Genomic DNA, 22,122 nt, shown 5'->3' with positions numbered 1-22,122 from the left:
TGTGCCCATTTTCTTTCTATTTGTCAGCTTCCCTGTCTCTGCTTCCCAACTTTGCATTTCCTGCTCCAACATCTGCCTTCATCCTTCAACCACTTGGTCCATCTAACCCCCCCCCCACCCCTTTTTGCTCTGTTATATTACCCATCTTCCTGCTCTTGAAATGTTTACTATTCCACCCCTCCCCCCCCCTCCCCATGGACACTGCTTTACCCACTGAATACCTCCAGTTTTTACTTCACTTCTATTGATTGACTTCTTTAATAAGGTGAAAAGCACAACAGATAGGCAAGGCAGTGCTTTGACTGCTTGGTTTGGAAAGGTTACTTTAATCTCTGGAGGACAAACATTGTTGTTCCAATTTTATTCCTCCTTGTCCATGCTCACTCTGGCCAGGCAGCACTCAGTGACCATCCCGAACAATGTGAGCCGCTGCCATAAAGCATCAGCGAACGAGCAGTGAGGGTAGACCCCCAGTGCTGTGAAAGAATGACAAGTAAAATTTGCCAAGTGGGGCTATGTGAGAACTGGAAACAGTAACTGAAATGGGTGAATAGAACAGATAGCTAGATCATGGATAATAAAATGATATAATTCACATGCAAGGCTTAGAAATACAAAATCTAACAAATCTAACTAAATATAGATTGCTCATTGGTATTGGTAGGAAATATGGCAGAAAGAGAGATATTATCCAATTATCTGAGCCCATAATGGTTCCTTTGATCTCAACTTATTTTGTGTCCCTGAATGTGATTTTGGTTGGGAGGCAGTTAGGTGCACTGGGGAAGGAAGGGGAAAATGAATCAAATTCCAGCGAGAGATTAGCTCAATAAATAAAGGTCCAATGGTCTTTTATAATTCTGGAATAGATGATATCCGATTGACAAAGGCTAGAATCGGTGATTGGGCATGAAACTGGTTAAAACAAAAAAAAGCACATGCACAGTTCATTGTCTGGTAGCGCTTTTGTGCTTGATCTCTGAAGGAGGGACAAAGATATAATACAAAGATCTCTGGGATTTATTTGTGTTTAATTAGCAGTTCTAAAATTAAAATTTTTAAAAAAAAGTTGCTTAAATTTGTTCAATCCCAGACACACTTTACTAAGACATCTTGAGCAAACTCTACAACCTAGAAATAAATTAGACCAATTATTTTCCATAAACTACATGAAAGGAGCAGAATATTAGCTATTGCAGTTTAGACGAATGGTTGCAAGCTATTCTTTTCCTGCTAACCTGAAGAATTGCTACAATGGAACTGCTTGCTCTTTTAGAATTGAAAGATATTTAGCATTTATTCAGCTAGCTTTCAGAGAAGCAGATCACAAAATGCTTTAATTATACAAGGGAAGTCGAATGAAAACTTCCCGTTCTTTCCTTGGAAATGCACTGAAGAAGGAATATTATTTTGGTAAAAGAATACTCTCTGGACATAAATCAAATCTTGCCCAAGAGTTGCCAAAGACAGGAGTAAAAAAAAAACTAGTTTAAATCAAATGAACACCAAAAATGTAAATTATTCTCACATGCTCTCAACAAACAGGCACAAAATATCATCTAAATTATTGTTCAAGATGTTGATTATTCAGACATCAAAAATACATTAGAAACTTGCCCAAATGTTAAAACTAGAAGAAACAGCTAGCATATGAACCGAGCAAGGAAAAACTCGGTGAATTGGCAGATGTCCCATGCTGTAATAACAGATAGAGTGTCCCAGAAATCATTCCTTCTTTCCTGATCATAGCCTTTCAGTGGCTCTTGGAGAATGAGCAAGAGGATGGCTGCAGTACAAGCTGCTTGGACGAGGAGCTGAGCATGCCTACTTTGGCTGCACTGTGAAAATACGTGGCAAAGTGTAATCCTCATCACAGCTGGAGGTTTTTTGTTGACTGTTGACTGCATAGCTTTTTTATTCACATGTTTCCTCCCCTACCCCAACCCCCTGGCCCCACCCCATCCCAACATCATATTTCAGTCAGCAATGAGAACAAGGAGAAAGAAAACAGCAGCCTGACACTAGTGTTTAATCAATCATGACCAATCCTCTATCATAGTGGCATGTAGTTTTGCCACCACCCACCACAACAGCGACACTAACTTGCGTATGGAGCAGTGGACAGATCAGGGATATTATTGTTTTCATTAAAAATGTGTAGAACTGATGTACACATCTCTGTTCCTAAAGTTCCCCTTTAACACTTGCCTTTCAAATAATACTCTCAATTCCCCAAAGAAGTCTGCAGATGTTTTTTCTCTAGTCACACTTACTTCATTTTGCATTTTATAATCAACTGCAGCAAATTGAACCTGACATAACTGCGAAGCTCAGTTGTGATACTGTTATGTTAAAAACAGACTTGTCATTGAATAGCTGCTAGCATGGCTGAAGGATTTCACAGACTTCAGGCATCTGAAAAATTGCGAGATGAATCAGTGCAATACATTCACACAGCTTCACTGCTGGATCCATTATTGGAGCTAAATAAAATGGGAAGAGATATATTTTTTTAGCTGGTGGTAGAGGAAAGATGTCAGATTCCCAATTTGAAGACTCATCTAAATATGGGAAAATAAAAGAATACATCAATAGAATTTATTCAGATCAATTTGAAAGTTCCTGCCTGTACAGCGTTCCCCTAGAAGACTGCACTTTTGTCAAGCTAGTCTGGAGAAGTGAACATTATATTGACTGTGCAAGAAGCAGTTTAAGGTAGACTAATGTTATAAAGACATTTTACCTTTTTGAACAAAGTAACATAGAAATGTGAACCAGCAGGATGGGGATACAATGATGAAATGATTGTACGATGGAAATTTCATCTAATTCTTGTGGGGAATGAGGAAAGACGAGTTCAATGCTTGCACTTGTTAACTGGACATTTGTATCTTTCTTCCCATTCTTTTTGGCTCTGATAATACATCCTGAGGTGAAACTGTGCAAATCTCTCCTGTTGATTTATCAGATTCTTCAGATGAGCTGAATCTCCAGTTACATTAGCAACAATTCAATAGCATCTGTTTTTAATACAATAATAAATGCAGCACAAGGTAGCAAATGGTCGACCTGTGGCCTCAATAGGCTCAGCAACCAGGATTCGACCCCAACCTCTGTTGTTGAAAGGTGTGGAGCTTGCACATTCTCCCCTGACTACATGGGTTTTATCAAGTGCTCCAGTTGCCTCCGACATCCCAAAGACATGCAGGTTGATTGGTTAATTAGCTACTGTAAATTGTCTCTATTGTTTATGAGTGGTAGAAACTGAGGGATGTTGATGGGAATGTGGGGATAATAACATGGGATCAAGTGGAAATAAGTGCTTGATAGTTGGAATGGACTCAAAGGACTGAAAAGCACGTTTCCATGTTGTACAAGTTTCTGACAAATATTAAGTAACTACTCAGAATCATTTGCAAATGTAAAGGCCACTGTGTGGCAATTAACTTTTCTACATTGCCTTTGACTAATTGTTAAACAGAGGTGCAAGTCAATTGGAAGTTTTAGGGATTGCAGGTCACATGTTTAGAATATCACTTAATCACACATTATTTTCCATTTAAAACATTCCAGCATATGTTTTGTGTTGCGCAAGTAATAATGAACACATCATCAATTTTAAAAGCAAAATTAAGATTAAAGGCTCAGTTTAAATAATGAATAATTAATCAAACCTAGTCTGTATCGGCAGGGCCTTGAACTCTAGCTCTTAAAGGGACATTGTGGGCCACAGCAGTTCACAGTGCTCACCTCAGTCCTGTTGTTTTGATTCATCTTCTTCTCAATGTTCATAGCAAGCATCTGACTCCGAAAAGAGAGGCTCTTTGTTTTCTCGATGACCTGTTGGTATGGTGACACAGCATTGTTTCCCATGACGACATGCCCCTACAAACAAAAAAATAGTTACCTTGACCAGTGGAAATTTTCAATGGATTACATGCAACACGAAAACCAACAAGGTCGGGTCAGATACAGCAATGAGCTCTCTGAACCCTTCTCCATTAACAATGGCGTGAAGCAAGGCTGTGTTCTCGCACCAACCCTCTTTTCAATCTTCTTCAGCATGATGCTGAACCAAGCCATGAAAGACCCCAACAATGAAGACGCTGTTTACATCCGGTACCGCACGGATGGCAGTCTCTTCAATCTGAGGCGCCTGCAAGCTCACACCAAGACACAAGAGAAACTTGTCCGTGAACTACTCTTTGCAGATGATGCCGCTTTAGTTGCCCATTCAGAGCCAGCTCTTCAGCGCTTGACGTCCTGCTTTGCGGAAACTGCCAAAATGTTTGGCCTGGAAGTCAGCCTGAAGAAAACTGAGGTCCTCCATCAGCCAGCTCCCCACCATGACTACCAGCCCCCCCATATCTCCATCGGGCACACAAAACTCAAAACGGTCAACCAGTTTACCTATCTCGGCTGCACCATTTCATCAGATGCAAGGATCGACAATGAGATAGACAACAGACTCGCCAAGGCAAATAGCGCCTTTGGAAGACTACACAAAAGAGTCTGGAAAAACAACCAACTGAAAAACCTCACAAAGATAAGCGTATACAGAGCCGTTGTCATACCCACACTCCTGTTCGGCTCCGAATCATGGGTCCTCTACCGGCACCACCTACGGCTCCTAGAACGCTTCCACCAGCGTTGTCTCCGCTCCATCCTCAACATCCATTGGAGCGCTCACACCCCTAACGTCGAGGTACTCGAGATGGCAGAGGTCGACAGCATCGAGTCCACGCTGCTGAAGATCCAGCTGCGCTGGATGGGTCACGTCTCCAGAATGGAGGACCATCGCCTTCCCAAGATCGTATTATATGGCGAGCTCTCCACTGGCCACCGTGACAGAGGTGCACCAAAGAAAAGGTACAAGGACTGCCTAAAGAAATCTCTTGGTGCCTGCCACATTGACCACCGCCAGTGGGCTGATAACGCCTCAAACCGTGCATCTTGGCGCCTCACAGTTTGGCGGGCAGCAGCCTCCTTTGAAGAAGACCGCAGAGCCCACCTCACTGACAAAAGGCAAAGGAGGAAAAACCCAACACCCAACCCCAACCAACCAATTTTCCCTTGCAACCGCTGCAATCGTGTCTGCCTGTCCCGCATCGGACTGGTCAGCCACAAACGAGCCTGCAGCTGACGTGGACTTTTTACCCCCTCCATAAATCTTCGTCCGCGAAGCCAAGCCAAAGACATGCAACTAGAAATTTGCGTCAGCATACTAAAATAGTTTGTCAAACTGTTTAAATATTTCAGAATAAACTACTTGTAATAAAGGTGGAGAACTTGCATTTGAATTAATCTCTGGTTACTAGGACCAAATTTGACATTTTATCCATTTAAAACAGAGTTTGTTTAATTTGGTGATGTCCAACAACACACAATATGGCCTTCAATACAAATTCACAGAGAAGTGTATCCTTTCAAAGCAGAACCCGATGTGTGCCAATGAGCTACGTTATTTCACCAACATCCAAGCCTACCAGTTTTAACGCAGCAACATCACAAGGCTTCACTCCAGGTCATGAAGTTGCAACATTCAGAAACAGTTTACACATCGAAGTGGCTGCATTTGCAAACAAAAACCCTTGCAGGCTTAAAATGTCAAATTTTGATCTTCTTTTGTTAAGAAGGTATATTGTGAGTTGGCAGTCATTAACTGTGCGATCGAGTTCAAGGGCCATGAAGTATTGTTAGACCACTTGGAATATTATCTCATCATTACAGGAAGGATAGGTATGCAGAGGAGATTTACAATGCCTGGATTAGAGAGGATAGGTTGAGTAAACTTGATCCTTTCTCCTTGGAGCGAAGGAGGATGAGGAGTGACTTGATAAGGGGCACTGATTGTGTGGATGGCCAGAGGCTTTTCCCCAGAGCTGAAATGACGAACACCAGGGGACATAGATTTGAGGTGCTTGGGAGTAAGTACAGGGGGATGCAAGAGGCAAGTTTATTCACAAAGAATGTGTTGGGTGCATGGAATGTGCGCTGCCAGCATCAGTGATGGTGGCAGGTACAATATGATCTTTAGATAGGTACATGGAACTGAGAAAAATGGAGAGTTATGGAGTAAGAAAATTCTAGGTAGCTGTTACAGGCTTGAAAATGTTCAATTAGCAAAAGTGGGGACAATAAATTTCAGTGGGAGTAACAGGTTCAGCTGGAGGGGATCTTCAAGAAATCACACCATGTTAATACAAGACTACTATTTCACCAAAACTCAATGGAGCAAAGCCATTGCACATTTATTAGTTTACTAAAAATCTGCATGCCTAGTTTTCTAGAAATCTGCCTGATAACAAAGGGCACTTATTGAAGTTTTGTCTATCTGGAATTTTCTCGTCAGTTAAAATTTCCCCATTGAGAGCTTTAGTGAAGACAGAAACTAAAATCTGTCAACAATATTTCAATTTACAAAGGGATTTAAACTGGCTGGCACAAGACTTCAGCTCTAAAATGTTAATCTCCTCTAGCTCAATTGGGGTGAGAAAAAAGTAAGTTCAACATCAGTCAAGTTTACCTGCTCTTTTCAGCCTTGCCACAAACATGACACATGATTTATACAAAAGACACAGCACCAAATCAGGCCATTCAGCCTAATCAGTCTATGTGACATTTATTCCATTCAAGTCCCTTCTAAGCTTTATCACTAAAATCCATCACTAGTCTATCACCATTTGCTTCCCCAGTTGCCTTTTCAATGCAGCTACGCTATCCATCTCCATCATTCTATGCTGCAGCAAGCCCATGTTCTCAACATTCTTTGAATGGGGAGATTTCTTCTGAATTCCCTGCTGGATTTCTTGGTGATTATTTTATATTTTTGCCTATTCTTTTATCAGAACCTCAAATGTCATTCCTCAACTTTCCTTCTTTAAAAGGAAGTCCAGGCTAATATGTATGCCCTTGCACTTTGGATGTCTACATTGTATTCTTGCCCACTCTCCAGTGCTTCAATATCTTTTGTACAATCTGCTATCCTGAACTTTAAACAATGATCTCTCAGAACATCCTCCAATAATTTACCCACTTCTGACGTCAGGCCTCTAATTTCCTAGTTTATTTTTGGAGCCTTTTTTAAATAATGGGACAACATACTACCCTCCATTCCTCTGGTACCTCATCCATGGTTAAGAGCATTTTAAATGTTTTGGCCAGGGCCACTGCAATTTCTACACTCGTCTCCCTCAAAGCTCGAGGAAATGTCAGGCCTTTATTCGCTGTACAGCAGCAAGCACCTCCTTTTTAATCTCAATATGTTTCATGACACTACTTGTTTCCTTTCCTTCCTTATACACTATGCCAGTTTACTGAGTAAATACTGATGAAAAAAAACTGTACAAGATCTCCCTCATCTCGTGAGGCTCGATATATAGACGACCACTCTGATCTCCGTGGGGACCAATTTTGTCCTCTTACTATCCTTTTACTCTGAACATACTTGCAGAAACCCTTCGTGTTTACCTTCACATTATCTGCCAAAGCAACCTTATGTCTTCTTTTTGCCTTCCTGATTTCCTTCTTAAGTATTTTCTTACATTTTCTATACTCTTCTAGTATCATTTGCTCCTTGTGGTTGTCTATACCTACTGTATACATCTCTCTTCTTCTTTACCAGATCACCAACATCCCTTGAAAATCTAGGATCCCTGTGCCTGTTAACTTTGCCTTTAATCCTGACAGGAACATGCAAGCTCTGTACTTTCAAAGGCCTTCCACTTACTGAATACGCCCATGCCAGAAAACAACTTATCCCAATCCAATCTTCCTAGATCCTTTCTCATTTCCACAAAATTGGCCTTTCTCCAATTTAGAATTTCAACCTGAGGACCAGACCTATCCTTATCCATAATTAACTTGAAACTAATGACATTATAATCATTGAACCCAAAATGTTCACCTGCACATCCTTCTGTCACCTGACCTGTCTGCCTCCCTCATAGGTCAAGTATTGCATCCTCTCTCATTGGGACCTCTATATATTGATTTTAAAAATTCCTGAACACATTTGATAATGTTTAGTAATCTGTCTTACCCTGAGGTCATTTTAAAAAGCAAAAAAGCAATCAGTCTGGACCAGGGTCTTTTAAATTCCATTTATTTTGAATGGATTTAATCAATTATTGCCATGCATTCTCTTGCCTGGGAAATACATTGTTGTTATTTCCCTATCATTGTCTGTGGTACTGTCCTGCCTATTTCTTAATGGCCTGATAGTCATCCCAACATTTATTTCTGTGTAATTTATTCTGCTTTATTATCTTTGATAATTTAATTTTGTTTTTCACTGTTGCTTTCTTAATTGTCTCTGTTAATTTGTCAATTACTTGGTCATTGTGCAAATTTACCAATGCCTTCCTCTAACCCTACTTGTATCATCCTAACCCTTACATCAGGCGCTTCTACGTACCCTTAATTATTCCCTTGCATCTTTATTTATTCATGAAGTATCACGCTTGTTTATTTTACTCTTTCCTACAAGGGAAAATAGAATATCTGCACTGTGTCGAACACAATTTTAAATGATCTCCATCTTTCTACATCATCACTTACCAATATTGCGATCCACTTTATCCACGCAGGTTTCATGCTCAGCACCTCAAAATCAGCTTTCCACCAATCTATTGGCTGGTTTTCTTTGCATATTTACATCTTTCTCAATTGCCTTATATGGTATATGATGCTTCCATGAACCCCCATGCTATTCCCTCATGTGCTCTCATTCTTCAGTATCAAGTCAATTTGAATCTACATACAGGTTGGTTTAAAAGGAATTGTGTCTACTTTGTGAGATCTCCATTCACTTAGCCACTTTACCTCTTTGGTTCAATTAACTTCAGGGTGGTTGAGATGCCACAATTATTCTCCTTTCATAATTTCCTGAATTTGAATGCATATTTCTGCCTCCACTGGTAGGTGGTATGCTGGCTACCTCAATTCATGCAACTTTGGAGGTTCCCCCTCCCTACTTGCTCACTTAAAGCCTTCGTCACCAAGTTATTTGTTCATTTTGCTTGATCATAGGTATGATCGGGTCTATCCCATGCCATCGGACTTGCTTCTTCCTGTTTCAGAACTGGTGTTGAGGTGCTCTCTCTCACACTTGGTACCACTTGAAAAAAAAATCTTCATTATCTTTCTATATTTTCCTGCAAATTACTTTCCACCTGGCCTTGAACATTCATCAGTGTTCCTACATTGATATCCTCATCCCACAGACTGCAAGGATTCAAAACAGCTTCTTGAAAGCAATTAAGGATGGGCAATAAATATCCCACGTAAAAATAAAATATTTACTGTTTGGAAGTGCAAGACTATATTATTTATAGAGATACTCTCCTTGATTTTTCCCTATATTTGATAAAAGGCACAGATAATGAGGAAGTGAATATTCCAATCTGTCGGAATGAAGAGTCCAAAATATTTGGCTGAAATATTTCTACAAACAGATGCACTATCAAACTCAAAGAGGAAAGGCAAGTCTGCCTTCTATTTGGACTGATTGATTTCTAGTATCTGGAGACAAGGTGGAAATCGATGGTCTACTTGGTTTAATTGAGAGCATCACATCATGAGGTTTTGCAGCAATCAATGCCAGAAAAAAATTCTTATCAATAGTTAGCATGTTGATTAATATGGCAAGGCCCTTCTACCTCACGTCTACTAGTTTGTCAAAAGTCCTTCAATGGCCAGAAACAGCAGAGAGACTGCATCCGAATATCAAGGGCAACAGTTTTGTTCTGTTTGTGTCATACACCATCAAGGATTTAAAAAAAAGCACACTCTCATCAAAGCTCAGAGAATTAATTGGTATTTGTGCTATGCTGCCTGACTCGGGTCCCAAAGCACACTTAACAGTTTTAAATGTAGTCACTATAACAGTATAGACAAACACACCAGCTAAATTGTACACAGCAAGTTCCCGCAAGCAGCCATATTATATGGCCAGGTCATTGTCTTGTGATGGTAGCTGAAGCATAAATATTGGACAGTCATCAAGACAGTACCCTGTTCCTTAAATATTTCCAAAAGATCTTGTTATATTCACCCAAAATCAATAATAACTTAGTTTAAGGACTCAGCAAAAAAAAAAGCATAATTTCAGTATTGCACTGAAGTATCAGTCTGGATTAAATTCTCAGGATGGATTGAACACATGAACATTTGATACAAAACTAAAAGTATGTCTATTACATTAACTGATGGATTCCAAATTTTGATCATCTTGAAAATTTAACTTTCATCAATTTAAATTAGTGGCCTTGTCAATAACACCTTGAATTACTTCGCTAGTTTACGAATACAAATATTTATTCCACAGTGATTAAGTTAGACTCCAGCCAAAGTCTGAAGGGGTAGCTGAACAAGAGAGAACAATTGACTACAAACTCAATGAATACAACTAGTGAACTTTTGGAGATGATGAAAGAATAGGGGTATACCCCACTTGACGAAACTAGAGCTTTCCTACGAAACTTTTCGTAAGTTGAAATGGCGTAAAGCGAAGTCCCATCCACTACTATTGAAGGCTATTTTCGTAAAACTGAAAACCCATTCAAAACCTTTCGTAAAAGTGAATTTTCATAAAGCAAGAATTCGTAAAACAGGATATACCGTATCATAGTGTGCAGCAGGTGGAATCATAATTTCACACTACCCGCATGGGCTGTGAGCTGCCGTAGATTGGCTCATGGAAACTAGGTATCAGAGTCGGGATTTGAGAGGGTGCTGAGGGGAAGAAGGGCTCCTGAAAGGCCTCGGGCACTGAAGACTTCCTGATCGTGTCGGAAGTTTGGATCTGGAGCTCAGGTTGCCGATGAATTGACCAGGCATCTGCGTGGCTGCAGGAGCACTGGAGGCAAATCCACAGACACTCAGTGACTCTGAAGGGACTCTTTCTGCTCTTTTTTTCCCCTCTTTCTGTAAGGGGCATTGGGCAACAATAATGGCAAGTTTTCGTCTGTCTTATGGCAGATATAAGGGAATTTTGTGTAATATTGCATGTTCTGTACTATAACACAATAAAGGGATCCTGAATCTTAAACCATGCAGAAGCTTTATGGTGCACTGGAATAATACACACATCACCGCCAGCAAGACGGATCAAGGAGAATGATGGATAATTGATCATGACTGCCTTAAAGAGAATGGTATGCTTCCTTAGAGCTGCTACAGGGTGCCACAAATAGAAAAAAATAGAAAGAAAGCCAGAACTTAGCTGGTTTATTGAATAGTTATGGTCGCTGCAAAGTAGAGGCTATTTGCCGCTAGTTGTTCAGCAGAAAGCTGTAAGCTGGTTATTCTGTAAGTAATTTGCCTAACATTTCTTTAAGTTAAAGAAAAGTTACACCCAAGATGTGAAGTGCTTCTGCAAAACAATAAAGCTGTCTAATAATTGCACAATGCTGTTATGTACTACAGAAGTGAGATAGTCCAACACTAATTGCTGATTCACAGCCCAGCGAAAATTTCACCTGTATGCAGAGGGAGAGCAAATAAAGGATCTTTTGAGATGGACACGAGCAAGTAAAAGTTGCTAACTCAAGCCAGCAGCTCAAGTCTTTGTAACTCTGGCATGTATTTATGCGACAGCATAAATTGTTGGTTTATCAACAATACAGCATTTGTCTTGTTGATTTGGCTTTACAGCAATGCAATGATTTCAGAAACCCTCTTACCAGTTTGGAATCTATTTTTGCATCTAGTCTGGCATTTCTAATCAAGTTGACAATCCATCGCTCTGCTTCTTCAGGAGTCATATTAAGCTTCTCAGCAAGCATACTGAAATAAAGAGAAAGAATATTTAGAACAAGATAGTTCTATCATTTACATCTCTACATGAGTGCAAGTCTATAAATTGTCTTCATATATGGTAAAGTGACCATCCTTTAAATAAATAGATTGGATAAAATCAAAAACATAGCAGTGAAAAAGGCTTTAATTGTAAGCAATCACAGAAGCAAAAATCAAACATGATTTGCCATACGATTTGTTAGAGATGGTTTAAAATAGAGAAAGATCTTGACGAGCATCAACACTTAACTCTAAAGTTTATGTACAGGCTAACTCATTTGGTCCCAGTTTGGTTGCATAGTTGGAAATAGCAATATTGAACATAGAAATCTATAGCATAGTACGGGCCCTTCAGCCCACAGTGCTGAGCTAATCTAATAACCAACTCTAATATTACCCTACTGCATAACCCTCCACTTTTCCCAGTTCCATGTATCTACCTGATCATCTCTTAAAATATCCATTTGCATCTGTCCCCATGACCATTGCCATGACAGCAGCGCATTCCATGCACCCACCAGTCTGTGTGAAAATTTACTTCTTAAATCTCCCCTGTACTTACTATGAAGCACCACAAAATGATGCCCCCTCATGTTAGCCATTTCAGCCCTGGGAAAAAGCCTCCAGCTATCTCAATGCCCCTCATCATCTTATAAACATAGACATACTTATCAATGTATCATTTGAATCTGCCATTCAAACCGCACATACTCCAAATGGTTCGATTGCCACTGCATCAAGATCAGAGATTTTTTTTGTTGATTTGTCTTGCTGGCGGTGATGTGTGTATTATTCCAGTGCACCATAAAGCTTCTGCATGGTTTAAGATTCAGGATTCCTTTATTGTGTTATAGTACAGAACATGCAATGTTACACAAAATTCCCTTATATCTGCCATAAGACAGACAAAAAATTGCCATTATTGTTGCCCAATGCTCCTTACAGAAAGAGGGAAAAAAAGAGCAGAAGGAGTCCCTTCAGTCACGGAGTTGGAAACAATTGAAAACTGGCAGTAATTTTTTTTTAAATGAAAGGAGGTAGGAGGGACTCAGGCTTTTGTCCTGTGGACTCAGTGAAGGTGAGGTGGAGCTGTGCTAATTATTGGATGCATAATCTAGAGAAGAGTTCAATCCCCACTGAATTTAAATTCAATGAGTAAATTTAAATTTAAAACAAATACAATGAGAATTAGTTATGATGACCACAGTCACTGGATTGCAGTAGACCAACCTGGTTCACTGATGCTCTCTGTAGGTCTACATGTGGTTTCAACCCCTTCTCTCCCCACATTACCAAGTTGCTGATCCTGAACTGAAATGGCCAAGCAAGTTGTTGATCTGCATTCAGTGCTTCACCATGGTCTTCTCAGAGGATTACTGACATGTGGAGGATTTCCAAATCCAGATCCAAAAATATAAATAAATAAAAAGCTGGGGGGAGAAACGAGAGCTAGAGAGAGCTGGAACAAGGCCGAAAGCAAATTGTTTCAGCAATCAGACAAGGGAAAGGAGAAGGTGACACTGTGACAGTTTTGAAGTTAAACAGGAAAGTCCGCAGATGCTGTGCTTATAGTACGATACACAAAAATACTGGACAAACTCAGCAGGTCTTGCAGTTCCTCCAATTTGCAGTCGCCTTGGCTTGGCAGTCTGCAAGGCCACGAAGACATGTTGGTGTGAGAATAGTGTGTGAAAATTGAAATAGTTGGTAAGTCCCTGTTATCATAGCGGACACAGCGAAGGTGCTTTCCAATTTCTCCAACGGAGAGGAGGCCAGAACAGGGGTGCTGGATACGTCACTTGGAAGGAATGTTGGGGCATGACCTGCTGAGTTTTTCCTGCACTGTTGTCTATTACACTGTGACAGTCTTGAAGTCTAACTGTTGAGCTTTGTGCACAGGAAGAGATAAGAGAGCGCGATCTGGAGTCTGACAGGAGTGTTGGAAGAGACTAGGATTAACAATAATCCTCAGAACAGTTGTGCTAAACAGAATGCAATTTCCAGAGATTGATGGGTCAATGACAACCTGATAGTGAAAACTAAGTCAGAATGCAGAATCTGAGAAAGCGGGGTTCAGGATAGCAGAAATAACTTTGGCTGGATAACAGTTGAAGCTTTTTTATGCATCTTTGGGTAAAGGGATCAGCAAACGAGAATAAAAGCATGCGACTGAAAGCACTTTGGGAGAGTAGTTCATTGAGAATGCAGGTGGACCCACACAACTATGGGCTTCTTTCCAAGATCACCTTGTTTATCTTCAAATCAGACAGTGCTTTTGTCTCAACTTATGAAGCAAAAAAAATTTATGAAACAGGGTGACTTCAGCTGTTTCCTTTTACTAAACAGTGATATGTAAAATTGATGACAGTCACCAATTTCCCAAGAAGCTTGCTCTAGCCCCTCTTTCAAAACTCAGCTGCCAACACTCAGCTCCTTAAATTTTTTTTGTTGGCTCTGGTTCAGTGTGTAATATTCCAAGTCCAGAGTCGGTAAGTTCAAATCTGACACGAGACTTCAGCACTAAATTTAGGCAGAGAATCTTGCCTGAGGGCTGGAAGTGAATCTTCTAGGAATCTAAAGAACTGCATTCAAGAGCAGGAGAGTTGACTAAAAACAGATTGACTTGTTTTTGTGGGAGTTGCAGCGTCTAAGCTGGTTGCTGTGTTTCCAATTTCACGGTTGCAACCCATATGGGATTCTTGCGCTGAGAAAGGTGTTGAATTAGTTATTTTCCTACTATTTTCATGTTGTGAAAATAGTCTCAGCAAATCTTCATTACCAATTTCCTGTGCAGATGAACCTGGTCCTTGCATCCTGTATGACTTTAAAACCTTAACTGTTTGCCCAAAACTCGCCATGAAAAACTTTTTAAAAACTACCTGCCAATAAGGCCAAAAGTAAATTAACAACAAAAATCAGCTCTAGTCCAGGAAGCATGAGCTCTTGGATACGGGGATGAATACACTTGCAGGATGAGAATGATTTTATTTGCTAAGATTGAAACTACATCAGCTGTTGGGAGTTGTGGCTTAAATCAGGTGTTAGTAACTTATTTCAAATGGCACTGGGAAAGTGGAAGGGAAATGTAAATGTACTTGTGGCTTTTTATCCTTTAGATGTAATTATGGGGACTTTACTTATTATTGTGACCAACGGCAAGGATCATTTGATGCTAGGTATGTCCAAAAACCAACTAGCCCAAAGTTTGGGCAGCATGACACCTGATGTTAGATGAGTTTGCAATCTGACTAAAAGCATGCAATGTGAGCATTTCTGTTCAATGTTAGGCTCACACCAATAAACCATAACGAAAATTTCACCAGCAAAACCACTTCATTCTAATATAACACTAGATATACAAGATGGCCAGATAATTGCTTTTTGTTAATCCTGAAGGAACAAATGCTAAAACAGTAGGTTAGAGACTGGGATTTGCAAATATGGTTGGCAATACTCAATCCAGACAGGATCCAGTAAACCTCAGATTCCAGACCACACCTTCAACAAAGAACATCCCAGATATAAGTATCTCAAGGAAAGATGTTGTTTCTTGTTTATTTTTAATAAACCTGCTGCTGTGTGACTAGCTCCAGAGCTCAATAAATCCTCGACTATCAACGAGTGTGGATCTTGAGCAACTGCTGCGCTTTCCTCAACAGTCTAGGTCGGGCTGGCAATAAATAGTACAGAGTAAACCCCCAGGCCAAAAACCTTATAGCATCCCACCACTTCCTGCAATTAAATTTCATCAAAAGCCAACTCACTACAATTAACTGGGCTTCTGCATACACTGACTGAAACCAGTAAAGGCAATCATAGATGGTCTTCGTACTTTAAAACAGACATTCAAATTCTTCAGCCTACTTTTAGGGGAGTCATTATATGCAAATAAACCTCTAAGTCAGACCCCACTTTACACAATCATAGCACAATTGCAGGAGTGTAGCCTGGAATACTCCCCATGTTCGGACCAACTCTCATCCTTCACCCAATACCATTTTAAGCACATTATGTTTTCTTGTGTTGAAATACAAACCCATAACAATAATGGACAAGGTTGATATATCTACTCTAGTATTTCCAGTGTCATAGCATACGACCTATGCAATACAACCATGTCTTCTGCAAAATATTCCAGGTGGGAGGGAAACAAAGCAAAGGAAAACATTTCCAGCCTAGGAATCATAATGACCATGTAAAGACTTAATTTTAATTCAAATTCCTCCTTTACAGTACATAATCTGTTCCAGTCAGGATGAAGAACTCCTTACTGAAGGTGGAGTGTATTTGTCATGTACCAGAGATTCACTCTGCTTGAGGAAAGGAGGACCTTAAAATTAATTTGTACTTTTGCAATAGCATTATAGTCTTCCCATAATCTAAAGCTGGATAACTAGGCCCTTTTGCTTTTCGAAACACCTCTATCAGTCCATGCTAATCTGAATAAAATAGACACAGCTTCTCAGCTCCAAATAAGAAAGCTTCAAACCATTTCCCTTTTTTACCCTTATCCTGGTTCACTATCTGACCAACTTGTTCATGACCGTAACACTCAATTATGAATTAATTCGGATGCAAAACATTCTATGATGTCCTGAGGAGATAAAAGGCAAGGTAACATTTTAGAGAAACAATAAGTATCTTTCAACAGCTTCAAAATCTCAGTACTTTTTAAAAAAAAGTGAGCTAGATGTGTCCATGTTTTGGGCGAATGTTAAAAAATGTAATTGGCAAGAGCATGCGGATGAATTATACGCATATGGGGATTGCACAAATTAAAAGCAGTGACAGAATCCTTGTGATACAATAAGCACAATACAGCAGAGCTCTCAACTAAAAGCCATGGTATTCCAGCAAGGTGGTAAATGAAAGCCTTATGGAATGTGTGATTTATTAAACCTTTTTTAGCTGGTCTATTTCATCAGAAAAAAAACAGGGATTTACCCACAAAACTGTGCAACGTGTTCCTTGTTATACTTATTGGAGAGAAGGAAAAGAAACTGAAGCAAAACAAGAGGCAAAGCAGGTAATGAGATGGTTGGAACACTCAGGATCCACACATGCTGCGGGCTTTTGATGACTTGCATTCGAAGCACCCAAACAGGCTGCAGGCTGCTGGAGACTGGCCCATGAGAACCAGGCTATTAGAAACAGGATTCAAGAGAGGGCTGAGGGCAAGAAGGGCTCACAAAAGGCCTCAGGCACTGAAGGCTTCCTGAATGAATCGGAGTTTGGGCCTGGAGCTCAGGCTGCCAATGGTTCAAATAGGAGTCTATGCAGAGGCTGTGGGGGCACTGGAGGTGAATCCATGGGTAGTGCTTCTCTTTCTCTTATTGATAAGGGTGCTGGGCAACGCTCATACCGACTCTTGGTTTACCTTACAGCAGACAAAAGTTTAAATACATCATGTATGTTACATATTTAATGTATTATTACGTGACAATAAAAGGAATCATGAACCTCCTCTCACACCCCTCCCACGGATGCCAACTGGTCAGAACACCATATGCATAACAGGACTTCTTGTATTTCCTAAGTAAAAAGATTGTTTCCTTTGTAAATAAAACATACAACTATCTAAAGGCATCTGTTCATAATCCAATTACCTTTAGCCGTACTGTAGTGGAGAAATCACCAACTAAACCACAAGGATAAGCTAGTTTTAATCAATGCACAGATTAACAGAAAATGCCTGAAATAGACTAGGATGTGACTGAGGGTAATCTGTAATATGGACATATCTGTGGTTGATTAAGTCACCTCAGTGATTATGAGACAACCTTCAAATGCAACACTTAATATTGATGAATGTAGTTTTTCCTACACATTCCACTTTCTCAGCACTCATCAGCCAGTAGAGAACACTCCAAGGGGATCCATCAGCAAGGAGACAGATGGAGAAAGGTCTGACATTGAAAGTTTCTGCTTCCTTTCCATTTGTTCGAGAAATTATCTGAAAACAAAAAAATCTCCCCATTTTTCTTCAAATACACCAAGGCACCTTTCGAGTCCAAAGACTCAGTCTGTCATCTCTCGTTTACAATGTTGTACTGTTTCAGTACCAGAAGAGTATCAGGCTACAACAGACATCTGGCTCAAGCCTGTTGTTAGATTTTTTTTTGTTAACAAGGATGTCTCAGATAACACCCTCTGAAATGGAAGATGAAAGTAGAACAAAGCCTCAACTTAAGGATCAAATAGTGAGAAGCTGGAGGGACTAAGCAAGTAAGACACCATCCATGGGGAGAAATGGTCAATGTTTTTTTTTCCAAGACTGAAAAGGGTCCCAACCTAAAATCTGAATTTCCATTGCTCTCCATGGATGCTATCTGACTCTAAGTTCATCCAGTTTCCCTTTGTTTGCTCAAGATTCCAAAATCTCTAATTCTTGTATTTCTTGGCTTCCAGGGGAAATTTAACAAAAGTTAACTTAATACTTGTCTCTTCATACCCACCCTTTCTTTTCTCTATAAAGAGAGAAAGAACAGTGGAGTCAGACCCCAATGACAACATGTTCAGCTTAGTTTCTTGGCCAACACATTTCTAAGCTTCCTATGTTTTAATGCTGCGCTTGAGGCCTCCGACAACATGGAATGAAACCCGCTTCTGTGAATAATGATGTTGAGTGATCCATGGCTTGGGCAAGTGCCAATACATAGCCTCAAAGCATGGTAGCATACTTCTTTTCCATTTCACAATAAAAATATTTGTGGGATTGCATTTTTATTTTCTCCAGAGTGCTGAACTCCAGCCACACAATCTGCTAATGTGTATGCTCAAGAAATATGTTCATTTCAACCAATTGAATCTAAGATTTGAAAGGAAATTAATCTGATTACAATGCTTGCCAGAAAAGACCAACCTTGTTTGTATTTGAGCATATGAGTGTGATCACATAGCCATGCTCAAGTCTGTTAGGCACTGGCAAGCACTCAAGCTTGGCAATTCTACGCATCCTTAAAAGACACATTTTTAAACACTTTCCATGTGTAGCAATAATTGAATAGTGTAGACAAACAGTGCTGCCCCCTTTCTCTATTTAGCTGCAATGTGGGGCGCTTCAACTGAAACATCAGTCTGATTTATTCTGTGCACAAGATGTATTGGGGCAATTGTGGAAAGTGGCTGAGAACAGATACATGATGCAGCATGTGTCTGATCACTCTTTTAAGAATCATCATTGTTAAATTATGCACCTGCAATTTAGACAGGCTTCTTGGTAACTGACAATCACATTGGAGATGGTCTTCAAAGCTGCACATGTCAAGCAGCTTTTTTGAACTAAATTGGCATTGGTGTTGGCTCAACAAGCTGTAGAGGGAGTAAGAAAATGCACACTAATATTCAATACAAGATAATCCATGGTGGAGGAAGAGAAAATAATAATCTTATTGATAAAACTTAATATTGCAGTAGAAACTAATATTTTTAGAGCAAGTCATAATCACCAGAATACTGCGATTAGTTCTCACTAAATTGAATTTCAATCTACTTGGGTGATTCTGTCATTAATTCCAATACTCAAATAATCTTCATAAAACTCATGTGGGAAATTTGTATTGAGTGCTTTCAAAATGCTCAAATATAATTTTATTCACAGGATTTTATTTACAACATATTTGAAATCTCATCAACATCTATTAAATTTCAATTGAAGTATCAAGATATTGTAAAACAAGCAATATAGTTTCCATGATCACATGGCATTAATTTCCTCCAACAGTTTAAAAATAAAATTGAAGTGTAATTTTTATTTTAAAAATCTTTGGCTTATGATCCTTGAAAGCAGCCAATTATCTCAAATCAATTATCTAAGCAGGTTTGAAGAAGCCAATATGTGAAAGAGGAATTATTCTGGTGAACAGTGCCAACTTCCCTCCAAACCCACCCAGGCTTAGATAAAAACTTTCTGAATTGAATTGAAATTCTTGTAGCATGTACCAAAACACAATGAAAGTTTTCTTTTGCATGCTATCAAGGCAAGTCAACACATACTCAAGTACAACAAGCAGTGCAATAAAACAAAAGTGCAAGGTCTGGTGTTACACAAAGTAAAGAAAAGAAATGCAGGGTAAAGTATTAAAAGGACAATATACAAGGTAAAGAGAAAAGTACCATTAAACAGTGCAAGGGCATTATCTTTACCAATGAGAAGCAATTCAAGAGTCTGATAACAGCAGAAAAGAAACTGTCCTTGAATCTTGAGGTTTGTGTTTTTAAACCTGTGCATCTTTTGCTCGATGGAGGGAAAGAGTGAAAGACTGGGGTGGGATGGGCTCTTTAACCTACTGGCAGGTTTTCTGAAGCAGTAGGAGATCAGTTGGAGTCGGAATTTAAAGAAATCCAAGTGAAGTACTCAGGTTCAGCTTTGACAGCTGTCCTTTGCAATTTTCTTCCTTGTTGATGCAATTCTTTGCCTCTAGTAGAACTACTCCATTCTAAATTGCAGAGCTTTGGTAAATACAGGACAACATTCTTGCTATACCAGTACTGCAGATTAGGGACTGCCAAACTGGCATTGTCATTTGGTGTACAAAGAGGGCTGCGATGCCGATTTCCTCCTTACTGGTCTCAGGATGCTGCTACTTTAAGTATCCTTTTCCTTTATCAATATTCAAAACTCTTTCATAGCCACTTATATTACAAAATTACTTTGAGTGGGGAATCCTTGCAGAACAAAATAAATAGGCCTTAATTCTCAAGACTTCCTTTTACTTGCTAGCTTCACTCTCTTGCTGCAGCATTTAATTATCTTGTTTTTTAAGATCCAAAACTATTTAGCTGTTCTAAAAAGACATGAAGAGCAAGTTTCTCAAACTTGGGCTCCATTGGATGCTGTAAATGTATATTTAGACCTACGGCACGTAACAGGTTCTTCGGCCCACAAACCATGCCCCTCAAATACACCAATTAACCTACAATCCCCATACGTTTTTGAAGGATGAGAGGAAACTCAGGCAGGCATGAGGAGAACCTGCAAACTCCTTACAGACAGTGTCAAGTTCTAAACTGGGTTGCTGATGCTTTAATGTTGCACTAACAAGAACCCTCATGATGTGCCATGAACACTCAGCTCGAAGCATAGCAACTAAATAGTCAATTATCTAATCTTTAACTTTATTCTAATGCATTCGTATGACTGTTTCAACAATTTCTTCCCAAAATTACATTGAGTACAAGTATGAAATATATTCAGAGTAAAACAATCCCCCATTGCAAATTCTGCAGAAGTTTGTAAGGGCTACAGTCAAGTTTCTAAACATCTTGCAGAGATTGCAGATGAGAATCGAACAATATTGAAGCATATATAATTTTTGCCTCTTTAAAAGTACGCAAATTTGGCAAATACTGAACTCATCCAGGCAATGTGCAATACTCTAAATTCTTAACCCACAACTTGCAGTACAGGAGACTGTCCAGTCAACTGAGATGCTATCCAGGAGTAGCTCACCTTCAAACACATCATCAATAGGGTGGCCAGATGCTCGGTTACACCCCTAAATGGAGGACTAATTAAGTGGCAGAAAGGGCACTTACCTATTAAATGTGGCATGCACATCTACTGTTTCTTCTTGCGTGCATGCGTGAGTGCCGTCTCACACATGCGCGAGGGGAAAGTGTGACAGCAGCACATGAAGTGCCGGCTGGCGCATGAGCAATAAGCGGGAAGTGTGACGGCAGCAGCCCCCTCAGAGAGAGTTTCTGATGCTGTCCTCTGTTTTGATAAGTTTGAAATGGCCACCCTAATCAATGGACACAGCCTGCACAACACAGTAAAATAACGCACAACTGATCACATTCAATACCATATCGCGAATGCACACCGCCGCCCATTTATCACCTTGCCTCACAGGTGCTGGATTGTTGGAAACAGCATCCTTTACACAATATGTTTAACCAAATATTTACTTAGCTGCTTATCTGGATTTCTAAAGATCCTATGACAAAATTCCAAAGCATTTATAAATTAATGGAAATTGCTAGCTGGCAGTTAGTTCATTTGTTTATAGGCATGCCTTTGTGATTTTAAAAATGTGTTTTGAGGAAATTTAATGGGAAAGATTTAAATGAACTACAGAGGAAAAAAAGTAATGTTGCTGTAACTAAAATTATTTCTTTGGCAGTTAATTAAAAAGACAGGGAACTGTTTTCTAATTGAACAGCACCACTGATTGATCAACAAGATAATATCAATCCGAAATTTTGAGAAACCTGTTAATATTTCAGATGTCAAATGTTTCTGTTAAAGGCCAGGTTTTACTCTGCAAGAATCAGCTACAGATGTCCAAACCTGTGCTTACAGAACCTCATTAAAGAGGAAAT

General features: G+C 39.6%; 1 protein-coding gene across 1 annotated transcript in view; it reads right to left on the bottom strand.

The window, feature by feature from the left end:
• The window catches only part of LOC138755282 (eukaryotic translation initiation factor 3 subunit E-A), a 155,366-nt gene that overhangs the window by 5,561 nt on the left and 127,683 nt on the right, over positions 1–22,122 (bottom strand). Inside the window, exons 11-12 of the mRNA XM_069920988.1 lie at positions 11,685–11,787; positions 3,751–3,885 (exon numbers count right to left, since the gene is read on the bottom strand). Coding sequence (XP_069777089.1) covers positions 3,751–3,885; positions 11,685–11,787 — 238 coding nt within the window. The remainder of the gene's footprint in view (positions 1–3,750; positions 3,886–11,684; positions 11,788–22,122) is intronic.

The sequence above is a fragment of the Narcine bancroftii genome, chromosome 2 (genome assembly GCF_036971445.1).
Source record: "Narcine bancroftii isolate sNarBan1 chromosome 2, sNarBan1.hap1, whole genome shotgun sequence".
Classification (NCBI taxonomy): domain Eukaryota; kingdom Metazoa; phylum Chordata; class Chondrichthyes; order Torpediniformes; family Narcinidae; genus Narcine; species Narcine bancroftii.
Note: the sequence above shows the minus strand (reverse complement) of the source record. Positions and strands in the feature narration are given on the sequence as shown.